The sequence below is a fragment of the Ascaphus truei genome, unplaced genomic scaffold (genome assembly GCF_040206685.1).
Source record: "Ascaphus truei isolate aAscTru1 unplaced genomic scaffold, aAscTru1.hap1 HAP1_SCAFFOLD_451, whole genome shotgun sequence".
NCBI classification, from domain to species: domain Eukaryota; kingdom Metazoa; phylum Chordata; class Amphibia; order Anura; family Ascaphidae; genus Ascaphus; species Ascaphus truei.
Window position 1 is genome coordinate 196,811 of NW_027456782.1, and position 17,350 is coordinate 214,160.

Sequence of the window (17,350 nt, forward strand, 5' to 3'; positions counted from 1 at the left end):
GTTTTCACAAGGAAGCATGAAGTGTATGTTTTTTGTAAATACATCTATACCAGTTTAGATAGTACTATATATACATACACACACACACACACACACACACACACAGTGTGTGTGTGTGTGTGTGTGTGTGTGTGCATATATGCATACATACTACATATATATTAGTATAAATTCAGAGATGTTCTTGAAACAAGAACACATAAATGATTAAAGGACAACATTACAATGGCCAGCAAAGGTAAGTAATATTGAACACAAAATCCTGCTGTACACGTACAAGAAAGATGTTTGCAGTTAAATAGGTGCTTTTATAATTGCATGTGAATAATATGCACATGCAATGATTACATCAAGTAACACACCCAAATGCAATGTTTTGCTGCAAAGTCAATGGCAGCTTCTCTAAACTTAGCAACTGGCTCCTGGTGGACCATTACTGAACAGACGATTAATACATAAATATTTATAACACTATTCATTAATTAGGAGTGTTAACATTTCCAAAACTTCACGTGTACAAGAACATACTTGAAAGTTTGGAAACAACACAGTCTTCAGCATACATACAATATTAATTAGATAATCTGAAGTCAACAAAACAAGGCCAAAGACATATTTTGTGAATTATAAAATTTATTTTTTTTGTTCCTTTTGAGAGCGAGTAACAGGCCTGCTTGTTGTCTCTTGAATTTTCCTTTTTCGTTTGCCACCAACTTTAGCCACAACAGAGCCACTTTGAGTGGCCTCTGGCACTTCACGGGCAGGGCTTGTGGCCAGTGACTCACCTACAGGGCTTTTGGGCAGTGATTCACCTACAGGGCTTTTGGGCAGTGATTCACCTACAGGGCTTTTGGGCAGTGATTCACCTACAGGGCTTTTGGGCAGTGATTCACCTACAGGGCTTGTGGCCAGTGACTCACCGACAGGGCTTGTGCCCACTGACACATGTGAGCAAGTTGGTAGACACTGCACAAGTGATGGTTGGTCTGTTTCATGTGTGTCTTTTGTTGTTTTTGACCAAAAACTGGTCAGTAGTAACTGCTTGTGTTTTGTTTTTGTGGCCTCCTTTGTAGGTGTCAGCTGCTGAATTTGTACAGATGGCAGCGGTAGGATGTCGTCAGGAACCTGCACAGCAATGTCTGCTACTTGACCGGTAACATTCGGACCTGGTGAATGAAGATCAGAAGCATGTGGTGAAAACTGACCAGCATGAACAGATCCTGCCTGTGAGGTGTTCAAGTTGAATTGTGGTACATTAGTCATTCTCAAGTAATTAGCTTGTGTTTGCTGAACAACTAATGCTTCGAATGAGGTGTTGATTTTTTGCAACTGTTTAGGCACTTCAATGAAGACTCTGTGGAGATGTGCCAATTGTGAAACTGTTTCTTCCTGCAGTGCAATCATCCTTTCCAGCACTGTCATCAGGTCAGAATGGCGACGATTTTCTGCTTCCACAATTTTTCCCTCAGAAGCTACAATTGCATCGTATGTGGTATTTGCTGGACGATTTGGCGGTAAAACAGTTTCAATTGGAACCTCTTCATGGTCACTTGCTTGTATTTGTGTGTCTATGGCGGCGGCATCATCATCATCATCATCATCATCATAATCCTCTTCATCATGTTCTACAAATAAATGTACACATTATTAAATGGCATGTTAATCTCTGCTACTTACTTACTCTGTTACTATGTAATTCTACTGTGTCATAAGTAACAACTAACATGTTTCCATACGTTTTATAACCTCACATTAAAAACTACCTTGACTTAAGAATAATGTTTGGACTCAGTATGAAATATGAGTGAATGAAAACTTGCTGTAAACTCACAACTCCTACATGATAGTTAACATCAGTAACACAATACATGTTGCCTTACACTTCATTTTCACATACACTAAGTAATCCTATTTAAAGAACATGTGCAAAACAAATAATGAACATGACAACATAACATATAGAAGAGCACATATTATATGGCCACCAACTGATACACTCACCTTCTAGGTGTGTTGAGCTGGCTGACCCAGGTGAAGACACTTGTTCCGTCTCAGGTGACACATGTCCTCCAGGAGCAACTATATTTAACAATAACATTAGTTTTACATTTACATGTGTAAATATTGAACAAACACTTATTGTATGTTCTGTATTTATGAGTACCTAACAGCATCAGTTCCTTTACCCAAAATGTGTGTGTGAAAGTGAACATAAATAGTTGTAATAACAATGTACATGCCTGTGTACTTAGAAGTTTTGAGTTCCCTAACATACAACATACTATGGTTCTGCAGTAATGCGTGAGGATAAATACATTAAATTTGTACATAAAAATCATATGTTGTGTAGTGATATCAGTATCATAATGTACATAACTATCATGAGATGACCATTCACAATGGTTATCATGAAGGTGGTCATATTGCAAAAAGTGTTGTTTTTGGTAGAGGATATGTGTGGTACATTAATATAAGATGTGGCACACCTGAATGTGGCTGTGACTCAACAAGACAACACATGCAGTGTGTGATAATGTGTCGTTGATAGTAGTTCAACTATAGATATGAGTGAACTAATGTGTGACGTACGCTTTGATAAGTAATGAGTTGTTGGGGCATTTAGTAGCTAAAGTTAAGCTTTCAAATGAGTGTGATTAACTTCAGTTGTGCTAGTCAGGTTGTAAGAACGGTATTCCCTTCCCCAAAAAGCCTAATCAGCCACACCTTTCAATTACTTGAAACAGGTGAAAATGGTGTGAACTAAGTTGACCCTAAAATGAGGCTGTAATTAGTGTGTGTGCTGAACCCCACCCCCTCTGTTGAAGTGTATGCTGTGATGAGATATTAATTGCAGCTGCTTTAACACAATGGTAGATGAGCTAAATAGTCGTGTGCAGTTTTTAAGTTATGAAAACAATGACATAACATATGATACGTGTGCCTCATTATGCTGTCTGTATATGAGTTAAAGCAAAAATGGACCTTTTCATAAACAACTATAGATGTGTTAGTGCAAGTGATGTTTGTAGGCCGTTGCATGCAATATATTTGATGCATGCTTAAAATAGGCAGTAATGTCATGTTTGTCGGAGTAAAATAAATAAAATACACAATAATATTATACATATTTATGTTCTGTACCTGTAGCTAGTAATAATTTCTCATTAACATGTGTTACACATGTGTACTACCCTGTTGTTCCCCATCTTCGCCCACCATCAATTGATTCCACTGCAGCAATGCATTTTGGGAATTCACATGTAAATGAGCACGCAATGGCACGTGCTATATTAGTTACTGCTTTTAGTAGGACTACAACATATATGTCTATTTTGAGATATATATATATACAGAATCAGACATATACATATATAGATGCAGGTATGCTTATATTGTGAAGACAGTATAAAAAGCAGTGTAAATATGCAAAATAACTGTAAGCAACGACACGCCCAGTACATTAATATTTCTCACCTGGTGGAAATTGTGAGGGATAAATTCCAATATCCCGGTCACCAGGTAAGCCTTCCACGACGACGGGAAGTAATTTTGCCCGAAGCAGCTCCTCCAATGGACTTAATATGAGACGTTGTGGTGTCGGCCCACCTCCAGTGCCAGTAGCATGCACGCGTTGGTGTTGTATTTTCTTTTTCAATTTGGACCTAATATCATCAAATCTCTTGTGACAATTCCGCTTGTCCCTCACATGATTCCCACACGCATTGACACCAATGACTATTGTGTCCCACATTTCTTTTCTGCTTGCTGAACTTGTCCGCCCTTGAAAAACATATAAAATATATGAGGTAAATTAATAATAATAGAAGCACCAGTTTCCTACACTGCTAGCTGTTCCAAGAGATAGCAAACATGCTGTTTTAGGTGTAATATGTGAAGCACATGAGCATTCACTACTAAACCTATACATGTAAGCAAGGTTGCATTCATATTGTATGCAGTTATGGCAAATTGACCGCCTGTGTTTAGTTGTCCTTGTAAGGCATGATAAAAAGCTGTGTTTCCAGACTAATTAACATAGAAAGAGATTCTGAACCCATATTTGCATATGAACAAAACTCAGATGACCTAGGATCACATGTATTTGAATAATAAATGTAAAGGTACACTTACCTAGTAAATGTCCATATATACTGTCATAGTGCTCCAGAATGCCAGTGACAAGAGCTGTATTTTCCTGGTCATTGAAGCGAGGATTACGTGGCTTCTCCACACGTTTCTTCCGAGCAGGTTTAGGGTCAGAGCTTGGCTGGTGCTGACTGGACTCTCCTTGTTCCAATGGAAGAGCCTCCAAAAGCTGCCCACCAGCAAGCACGCCACCACCATCCACCCATTCAGCAACTGCGCCACCAGCAGCACTCACAGCACCAGCACTCCCACTCCTAGCACCAGCACTCCCACTCCTAGCACCAGCACTCCCACTCCTAGCACCAGCACTCCCACTCCCAGCAACAGCACTCCCACTCCCAGCAACAGCACTCCCACTCCCAGCAACAGCACTCCCACTCCCAGCAACAGCACTCCCACTCCCAGCAACAGCACTCCCACTCCCAGCAACAGCACTCCCACTCCCAGCAACAGCACTCCCACTCCCAGCAACAGCACTCACACTCCCAGCAACAGCACTCCCACTCCCAGCAACACCACTCGGTGCACCAGCAACATCACTCCCCTGAACAGTACGTTCACTCCGACGCGTACTCCCACGAGTAGCACTCCCACTCCCACCAGCATCACTCTTCCCACGCTTTGCGGGCATACTTCCAGCACTCACAAAAACCAGACAAGAAATGTACAGCCAATCACACGAAACACTTCCACATATAAAACAAGACAAAGATGTAAACAAAACAACAATGGACAAAGCTCACCCAATACACAACAAGTCTCTCAGTCAATATGCAAATCTTCAATCAGCCAGCTCTGTGCGTCTCTCTCTCACTCCCAACAACACAGAGAATGATTAACACGTTGCCTTTAAATATGGCGCGCAATCCAATACATGCTTGTTTCGCCTGATTCAGCAAGATTTGTGATTGGGCAACCTAACAGCACCCCGCCACGCACGCCGATACACCTGTGTGTGATCGGCTAATCATCGTGAGAGTGGGCAGATTTGTTTTCGGGTTGATTTTGAATGTATTCGGCACTTACTGCATACGGAGAGGAAAAATCGCCAATAACATGACTAATCGGTAAGATTGCCGATTTCACATAATCGACGCTTACTGCATGAGGCCCATAGTGATATAATAACGCGCAGAGAGATATAATAACACGCAGAGAGATATAATAACGCGCAGAGCGATATAATAACACGCAGAGAGATATAATAACACGCAGAGCGATATAATAACACGCAGCGAGATATAATAACACGCAGAGCGATATAATAACACGCAGAGAGATATAATAACGCGCAGAGCGATATAATAACACGCAGAGAGATATAATAACACGCAGAGCGATATAATAACACGCAGAGGGATATAATAACACGCAGAGCGATATAATAACACGCAGAGAGATATAATAACACGCAGAGATATAATAATAACACACAGAAAGATATAATAACACACAGAGATATATAATAACACGCAGAGAGATATAATAACACGCAGAGAGATATAATAACACGCAGAGAGATATAATAACATGCAGAGAGATATAATAACACGCAGCGATATAATAACATGCAGCGATATAATAACACGCAGAGATATATAATAACACGCAGAGAGATATAATAACACGCAGAGATATAATAACTCGCAGAGATATAATAACGCGCAGAGAGATATAATAACGCGCAGAGATATAATAACACGCAGAGAGATATAATAACATGCAGAGATATATAATAACACGCAGAGCAATATAATAACACGCAGAGATATAATAACGCGCAGAGAGATATAATAACACACAGAAAGATATAATAACACACAGAACGATATAATAACACGCAGAGATATAATAACATGCAGAGATATATAATAACACGCAGAGCAATATAATAACACGCAGAGATATAATAACGCGCAGAGAGATATAATAACACACAGAAAGATATAATAACACACAGAACGATATAATAACACGCAGAGAGATATAATAACACACAGAGATATAATAACGCGCAGAGATATATCATAACGCGCAGAGAGAGATAATAACGCGCAGAGAGATATAATAAAGCGCAGAGATATAATAACACGCAGAGATATATAATAACGCGCAGAGAGATATAATAACGCGCAGAGAGAGATAATAACGCGCAGAGAGATATAATAACGCGCAGAGATATAATAACACGCAGAGATATATAATAACGCGCAGAGAGATATAATAACGAGCAGAGATATAATAACGCGCAGAGAGATATAATAACGCGCAGAGATATAATAACACACAGAACGATATAATAACACGCAGAGAGATATAATAACGTGCAGAGAGATATAATAACGCGCAGAGAGATATAATAACACTCAGAGAGATATAATAACATGCAGAGAGATATAATAACACGCAGAGAGATATAATAACACACAGAGATATAATAACGCGCAGAGAGATATAATAACGCGCAGAGATATAATAACACACAGAGATATTATAACATGCAGAGATATAATAACACGCAGAGAGATATAATAACATACACAGAGATATAATAACACGCAGAGATATAATAACACGCAGAGATATAATAACGCGCAGAGATATAATAACACGCAGTGATATAATAACACGCAGAGATATAATAACACACAGAGATATCATAACGCGCAGTGATATAATAACACGCAGAGATAAAATAACACGCAGTGATATAATAACACACAGAGAGATATAATAACACGCAGAGATATAACGCGCAGAGAGATATAATAACTCGCAGAGAGATATAATAACTCGCAGAGATATAATAACGAGCAGAGAGATATAATAACTCGCAGAGATATAATAACTCGCAGAGATATAATAACACGCAGAGAGATATAATAACGCGCAGAGATATAATAACATGCAGAGATATAATAACACGCAGAGAGATATAATAACACGCAGAGATATATAATAACACGCAGAGATATAATAACATGCAGAGAGATATAATAACGCGCAGAGATATAATAACACACAGAGATATAATAACTCGCAGAGATATAATAACACCCAGAGAGATATAATAACGCGCAGAGATATAATAACACGCAGAGATAAAATAACACGCAGAGATATAATAACACGCAGAGATATAATAACACCCAGAGAGATATAATAACACGCAGAGATATAATAACGCGCAGAGATATAATAACGCGCAGAGATATAATAACACCCAGAGAGATATAATAACACGCAGAGATATAATAACACCCAGAGAGATATAATAACACGCAGAGATATAATAACACGCAGAGCGATATAATAACACGCAGAGAGATAATAACGCGCAGAGATATAATAACGCGCAGAGAGATATAATAACACACAGAGATATAATAACACGCAGAGATATAATAACACCCAGAGAGATATAATAACACGCAGAGATATAATAACGCGCAGAGATATAATAACACGCAGAGAGATATAATAACACACAGAGATATATAATAACGCGCAGAGATATAATATCACGCAGAGATATATAATAACGCGCAGAGATATAATAACACGCAGAGCGATATAATAACACGCAGAGAGATATAATAACACGCAGAGCGATATAATAACACGCAGAGCGATATAATAACACGCAGAGAGATATAATAACACCCAGAGAGATATAATAACACGCAGAGATATAATAACATGCAGAGATATATAATAACACGCAGAGATATAATAACACGCAGAGATATAATAACACACAGAGAGATATAATAACACGCAGAGAGATATAATAACACGCAGAGAGATATAATAACTCGCAGAGAGATATACTAACACGCAGAGATATAATAACACGCAGAGATATAATAACACGCAGAGATATAATAACACGCAGAGAGATATAATAACTCGCAGAGATATAATAACACACAGAGAGATATAATAACACGCAGAGAGATATAATAACACGCAGAGAGATATAATAACACGCAGAGATATAATAACACGCAGAGATATAATAACACGCAGAGATATAATAACGCGCAGAGATATAATAACACGCAGAGATATATAATAACGCGCAGAGATATAATAACACGCAGAGAGATATAATAACACGCAGAGAGATAAAATAACACACAGAGCGATATAATAACGCGCAGAGAGATATAATAACACGCAGAGAGATATAATAACACGCAGAGATATAATAACACGCAGAGATATAATAACACGCAGAGATATATAATAACAAGCAGAGATATAATAACACGCAGAAAGATATAATAACACGCAGAGAGATATAATAACACGCAGAGATATAATAACACGCAGAGATATAATAACACGCAGAGATATAATAACACGCAGAGATATAATAACACGCAGAGAGATATAATAACACGCAGAGAGATATAATAACACGCAGAGATATAATAACACGCAGAGATATAATAACACGCAGAGATATAATAACACGCAGATATAATAACGCGCAGAGCGATATAATAACACGCAGAGATATAATAACACGCAGAGATATAATAACACGCAGAGATATAATAACGCGCAGAGCGATATAATAACACGCAGAGCGATATAATAACACGCAGAGATATAATAACGCGCAGAGCGATATAATAACACGCAGAGCGATATAATAACACGCAGAGAGATATAATAACACGCAGAGAGATAAAATAACACACAGAGCGATATAATAACGCGCAGAGAGATATAATAACACGCAGAGATATAATAAGACGCAGAGATATAATAACACGCAGAGATATAATAACACCCAGAGAGATATAATAACACGCAGAGATATAATAACGCGCAGAGATATAATAACGCGCAGAGATATAATAACACCCAGAGAGATATAATAACACGCAGAGATATAATAACACCCAGAGAGATATAATAACACGCAGAGATATAATAACACGCAGAGCGATATAATAACACGCAGAGAGATAATAACGCGCAGAGATATAATAACGCGCAGAGAGATATAATAACACACAGAGATATAATAACACGCAGAGATATAATAACACCCAGAGAGATATAATAACACGCAGAGATATAATAACGCGCAGAGATATAATAACACGCAGAGAGATATAATAACACACAGAGATATATAATAACGCGCAGAGATATAATATCACGCAGAGATATATAATAACGCGCAGAGATATAATAACACGCAGAGCGATATAATAACACGCAGAGAGATATAATAACACGCAGAGCGATATAATAACACGCAGAGCGATATAATAACACGCAGAGAGATATAATAACACCCAGAGAGATATAATAACACGCAGAGATATAATAACATGCAGAGATATATAATAACACGCAGAGATATAATAACACGCAGAGATATAATAACACACAGAGAGATATAATAACACGCAGAGAGATATAATAACACGCAGAGAGATATAATAACTCGCAGAGAGATATAATAACACGCAGAGATATAATAACACGCAGAGATATAATAACACGCAGAGATATAATAACACGCAGAGAGATATAATAATTCGCAGAGATATAATAACACACAGAGAGATATAATAACACGCAGAGAGATATAATAACACGCAGAGAGATATAATAACGCGCAGAGATATAATAACACGCAGAGATATAATAACGCGCAGAGATATAATAACACGCAGAGAGATATAATAACGCGCAGAGAGATATAATAACACGCAGCGATATAATAACACGCAGAGATCTATAATAACACGCAGAGAGATATAATAACGCGCAGAGCGATATAATAACTCGCAGAGATATATAATAACACGCAGCGATATAATAACACGCAGAGCGATATAATAACACGCAGAGCGATATAATATAACGCAGAGATATAATGACACGCAGAGAGATATAATAACACGCAGAGAGATAACACGCAGAGAGATATAATAACGCGCAGAAATATAATAACACACAGAGATATAATAACGCGCAGAGCGATATAATAACACACAGAGATATAATAACGCGCAGAGAGATATAACACGCAGAGAGATATAATGACACGCAGAGAGATATAATAACACGCAGAGAGATATAATAACGCGCAGAGAGATATAATAACACGCAGAGAGATATAATAACGCGCAGAGAGATATAATAACACGCAGAGAGATATAATAACTCGCAGAGATATAATAACACGCAGAGATATAATAACGCGCAGAGCGATATAATAACACGCAGAGCGATATAATAACGCGCAGAGAGATATAATAACACGCAGAGAGATATAATAACACACAGAGATATAATAACACACAGAGATATAATAACGCGCAGAGAGATATAATAACGCGCAGAGAGATATAATAACACGCAGAGAGATATAATAACTCGCAGAGATATAATAACACGCAGAGATATAATAACGCGCAGAGCGATATAATAACACGCAGAGAGATATAATAACACGCAGAGAGATATAATAACACACAGAGATATAATAACACACAGAGATATAATAACGCGCAGAGAGATATAACACGCAGAGAGATATAATAACACGCAGAGATATAATAACATGCAGAGAGATATAATAACATGCAGAGAGATATAATAACACGCAGAGATATAATAACACGCAGAGAGATTTAATAACACACAGAGATATAATAACACGCAGAGAGATATAATAACACACAGAGATATAATAACGCGCAGAGAGATATAACACGCAGAGATATAATAACATGCAGAGAGATATAATAACATGCAGAGAGATATAATAACACGCAGAGAGATATAATAACACGCAGAGAGATAAAATAACACGCAGAGCGATATAATAACACGCAGAGCGAAATAATAACACGCAGAGCGATATAATAACACGCAGAGAGATTTAATAACACGCAGAGCGATATAATAACACGCAGAGCGATATAACACGCAGAGCGATATAATAACACGCAGAGCGATATAATAGCATGCAGCGATATAATAACACGCAGAGCGATATAATAACTCGCAGAGATATAATAACACGCAGAGCGATATAATAACACGCAGAGAGATATAATAACACGCAGAGAGATATAATAACACGCAGAGCGATATAATAACACGCAGAGATATATAATAACATGCAGCGATATAATAACACGCAGAGAGATATAATAACACGCAGAGATATAATAACACGCAGAGATATAATAACACGCAGCGATATAATAACACGCAGAGATATATAATAACACGCAGAGCGATATAATAACTCGCAGAGATATAATAACACGCAGAGCGATATAATAACACGCAGAGAGATATAATAACACGCAGAGAGATATAATAACACGCAGAGCGATATAATAACACGCAGATATATAATAACATGCAGCGATATAATAACATGCAGAGAGATAAAATAACACGCAGAGATATAATAACACGCAGAGATATAATAACACGCAGCGATATAATAACACGCAGAGATATATAATAACGCGCAGAGAGATATAATAACACGCAGAGAGATATAATAACACGCAGAGATATAATAACGCGCAGAGATATAATAACACGCAGAGATATAATAACACGCAGAGATATAATAACACGCAGAGATATAATAACACGCAGAGAGATATAATAACACGCAGAGAGATATAATAACACGCAGAGATATAATAACACGCAGAGATATAATAACACGCAGAGATATAATAACACGCAGATATAATAACGCGCAGAGCGATATAACAACACGCAGAGATATAATAACACGCAGAGATATAATAACACGCAGAGATATAATAACGCGCAGAGCGATATAATAACACGCAGAGCGATATAATAACACGCAGAGATATAATAACGCGCAGAGCGATATAATAACACGCAGAGCGATATAATAACACGCAGAGATATATAATAACACGCAGAGAGATAAAATAACACACAGAGCGATATAATAACGCGCAGAGAGATATAATAACACGCAGAGATATAATAAGACGCAGAGATATAATAACACGCAGAGATATAATAACACCCAGAGAGATATAATAACACGCAGAGATATAATAACGCGCAGAGATATAATAACGCGCAGAGATATAATAACACCCAGAGAGATATAATAACACGCAGAGATATAATAACACCCAGAGAGATATAATAACACGCAGAGATATAATAACACGCAGAGCGATATAATAACACGCAGAGAGATAATAACGCGCAGAGATATAATAACGCGCAGAGAGATATAATAACACACAGAGATATAATAACACGCAGAGATATAATAACACCCAGAGAGATATAATAACACGCAGAGATATAATAACGCGCAGAGATATAATAACACGCAGAGAGATATAATAACACATAGAGATATATAATAACGCGCAGAGATATAATATCACGCAGAGATATATAATAACGCGCAGAGATATAATAACACGCAGAGCGATATAATAACACGTAGAGAGATATAATAACACGCAGAGCGATATAATAACACGCAGAGCGATATAATAACACGCAGAGAGATATAATAACACCCAGAGAGATATAATAACACGCAGAGATATAATAACATGCAGAGATATATAATAACACGCAGAGATATAATAACACGCAGAGATATAATAACACACAGAGAGATATAATAACACGCAGAGAGATATAATAACACGCAGAGAGATATAATAACTCGCAGAGAGATATAATAACACGCAGAGATATAATAACACGCAGAGATATAATAACACGCAGAGATATAATAACACGCAGAGAGATATAATAACTCGCAGAGATATAATAACACACAGAGAGATATAATAACACGCAGAGAGATATAATAACACGCAGAGAGATATAATAACACGCAGAGATATAATAACACGCAGAGATATAATAACACGCAGAGATATAATAACGCGCAGAGATATAATAACACGCAGAGATATATAATAACGCGCAGAGATATAATAACACGCAGAGAGATATAATAACACGCAGAGAGATAAAATAACACACAGAGCGATATAATAACGCGCAGAGAGATATAATAACACGCAGAGAAATATAATAACACGCAGAGATATAATAACACGCAGAGATATAATAACACGCAGAGATATATAATAACAAGCAGAGATATAATAACACGCAGAAAGATATAATAACACGCAGAGAGATATAATAACACGCAGAGATATAATAACACGCAGAGATATAATAACACGCAGAGATATAATAACACGCAGAGATATAATAACACGCAGAGAGATATAATAACACGCAGAGAGATATAATAACACGCAGAGATATAATAACACGCAGAGATATAATAACACGCAGAGATATAATAACACGCAGATATAATAACGCGCAGAGCGATATAATAACACGCAGAGATATAATAACACGCAGAAATATAATAACACGCAGAGATATAATAACGCGCAGAGCGATATAATAACACGCAGAGCGATATAATAACACGCAGAGATATAATAACGCGCAGAGCGATATAATAACACGCAGAGCGATATAATAACACGCAGAGAGATATAATAACACGCAAAGAGATATAATAACACGCAGAGCGATATAATAACACGCAGAGATATATAATAACATGCAGCGATATAATAACATGCAGAGAGATATAATAACACGCAGAGATATAATAACACGCAGAGATATAATAACACGCAGCGATATAATAACACGCAGAGATATATAATAACGCGCAGAGAGATATAATAACACGCAGAGAGATATAATAACACGCAGAGATATAATAACGCGCAGAGATATAATAACACGCAGAGATATAATAACGCGCAGAGATATAATAACACGCAGAGATATAATAACGCGCAGAGATATAATAACACGCAGAGAGATATAATAACGCGCAGAGAGATATAATAACACGCAGCGATATAATAACACGCAGAGATCTATAATAACACGCAGAGCGATATAATAACACGCAGAGATATAATGACACGCAGAGAGATATAATAACACGCAGAGAGATAACACGCAGAGAGATATAATAACGCGCAGAAATATAATAACACACAGAGATATAATAACGCGCAGAGCGATATAATAACACACAGAGATATAATAACGCGCAGAGAGATATAACACGCAGAGAGATATAATGACACGCAGAGAGATATAATAACACGCAGAGAGATATAATAACGCGCAGAGAGATATAATAACACGCAGAGAGATATAATAACACGCAGAGAGATATAATAACTCGCAGAGATATAATAACACGCAGAGATATAATAACGCGCAGAGCGATATAATAACACGCAGAGCGATATAATAACGCGCAGAGAGATATAATAACACGCAGAGAGATATAATAACACACAGAGATATAATAACACACAGAGATATAATAACGCGCAGAGAGATATAATAACACACAGAGATATAATAACGCGCAGAGAGATATAATAACGCGCAGAGAGATATAATAACACGCAGAGAGATATAATAACTCGCAGAGATATAATAACACGCAGAGATATAATAACGCGCAGAGCGATATAATAACACGCAGAGCGATATAATAACACGCAGAGAGATATAATAACACGCAGAGAGATATAATAACTCGCAGAGATATAATAACACGCAGAGATATAATAACGCGCAGAGCGATATAATAACACGCAGAGCGATATAATAACGCGCAGAGAGATATAATAACACGCAGAGAGATATAATAACACACAGAGATATAATAACACACAGAGATATAATAACGCGCAGAGAGATATAATAACACACAGAGATATAATAACGCGCAGAGAGATATAATAACGCGCAGAGAGATATAATAACACGCAGAGAGATATAATAACTCGCAGAGATATAATAACACGCAGAGATATAATAACGCGCAGAGCGATATAATAACACACAGAGCGATATAATAACACGCAGAGAGATATAATAACACGCAGAGAGATATAATAACACACAGAGATATAATAACACACAGAGATATAATAACGCGCAGAGAGATATAATAACACACAGAGATATAATAACGCGCAGAGAGATATAACACGCAGAGAGATATAATAACACGCAGAGATATAATAACATGCAGAGAGATATAATAACATGCAGAGAGATATAATAACACGCAGAGATATAATAACACGCAGAGAGATATAATAACACACAGAGATATAATAACACGCAGAGAGATATAATAACACACAGAGATATAATAACGCGCAGAGAGATATAACACGCAGAGATATAATAACATGCAGAGAGATATAATAACATGCAGAGAGATATAATAACACGCAGAGAGATATAATAACACGCAGAGAGATAAAATAACACGCAGAGCGATATAATAACACGCAGAGCGAAATAATAACACGCAGAGCGATATAATAACACGCAGAGAGATTTAATAACACGCAGAGCGATATAATAACACGCAGAGCGATATAACACGCAGAGCGATATAATAACACGCAGAGCGATATAATAGCATGCAGCGATATAATAACACGCAGAGCGATATAATAACTCGCAGAGATATAATAACACGCAGAGCGATATAATAACACGCAGAGAGATATAATAACACGCAGAGAGATATAATAACACGCAGAGCGATATAATAACACGCAGAGATATATAATAACATGCAGCGATATAATAACATGCAGAGAGATATAATAACACGCAGAGATATAATAACACGCAGAGATATAATAACACGCAGCGATATAATAACACGCAGAGATATATAATAATGCGCAGAGAGATATAATAACACGCAGAGAGATATAATAACACGCAGAGATATAATAACGCGCAGAGATATAATAACACGCAGAGATATAATAACGCGCAGAGATATAATAACACGCAGAGATATAATAACGCGCAGAGATATAATAACACGCAGAGAGATATAATAACGCGCAGAGAGATATAATAACACGCAGCGATATAATAACACGCAGAGATCTATAATAACACGCAGAGAGATATAATAACGCGCAGAGCGATATAATAACTCGCAGAGATATATAATAACACGCAGCGATATAATAACACGCAGAGCGATAAAATAACATGCAGAGCGATATAATAACACGCAGAGATATAATGACACGCAGAGAGATATAATAACACGCAGAGAGATAACACGCAGAGAGATATAATAACGCACAGAAATATAATAACACACAGAGATATAATAACGCGCAGAGCGATATAATAACACACAGAGATATAATAACGCGCAGAGAGATATAACACGCAGAGAGATATAATGACACGCAGAGAGATATAATAACACGCAGAGAGATATAATAACGCGCAGAGAGATATAATAACGCGCAGAGATATAATAACACGCAGAGATATATAATAACGCGCAGAGATATAATAACACGCAGAGAGATATAATAACACGCAGAGAGATAAAATAACACACAGAGCGATATAATAACGCGCAGAGAGATATAATAACACGCAGAGAGATATAATAACACGCAGAGATATAATAACACGCAGAGATATAATAACACGCAGAGATATAATAACACGCAGAGAGATATAATAACACGCAGAGAGATATAATAACACGCAGAGATATAATAACACGCAGAGATATAATAACACGCAGAGATATAATAACACGCAGATATAATAACGCGCAGAGCGATATAATAACACGCAGAGATATAATAACACGCAGAAATATAATAACACGCAGAGATATAATAACGCGCAGAGCGATATAATAACACGCAGAGCGATATAATAACACGCAGAGATATAATAACGCGCAGAGCGATATAATAACACGCAGAGCGATATAATAACACGCAGAGAGATATAATAACACGCAGAGAGATATAATAACACGCAGAGCGATATAATAACACGCAGAGATATATAATAACATGCAGCGATATAATAACATGCAGAGAGATATAATAACACGCAGAGATATAATAACACGCAGAGATATAATAACACGCAGCGATATAATAACACGCAGAGATATATAATAACGCGCAGAGAGATATAATAACACGCAGAGAGATATAATAACACGCAGAGATATAATAACGCGCAGAGATATAATAACACGCAGAGATATAATAACGCG

At 37.0% G+C, this 17,350-nt stretch overlaps 1 protein-coding gene across 1 annotated transcript in view; it reads right to left on the minus strand.

The window, feature by feature from the left end:
* Window positions 1–627: 627 nt before the first annotated feature.
* LOC142484877 (uncharacterized) overlaps window positions 628–17,350 on the minus strand; it is a 76,625-nt gene continuing 59,902 nt past the window's right edge. The window contains exons 2-3 of the mRNA XM_075584110.1: window positions 2,002–2,079; window positions 628–1,625 (exon numbers count right to left, since the gene is read on the minus strand). Coding sequence (XP_075440225.1) covers window positions 634–1,625; window positions 2,002–2,079 — 1,070 coding nt within the window. The 3' untranslated portion in view covers window positions 628–633. The remainder of the gene's footprint in view (window positions 1,626–2,001; window positions 2,080–17,350) is intronic.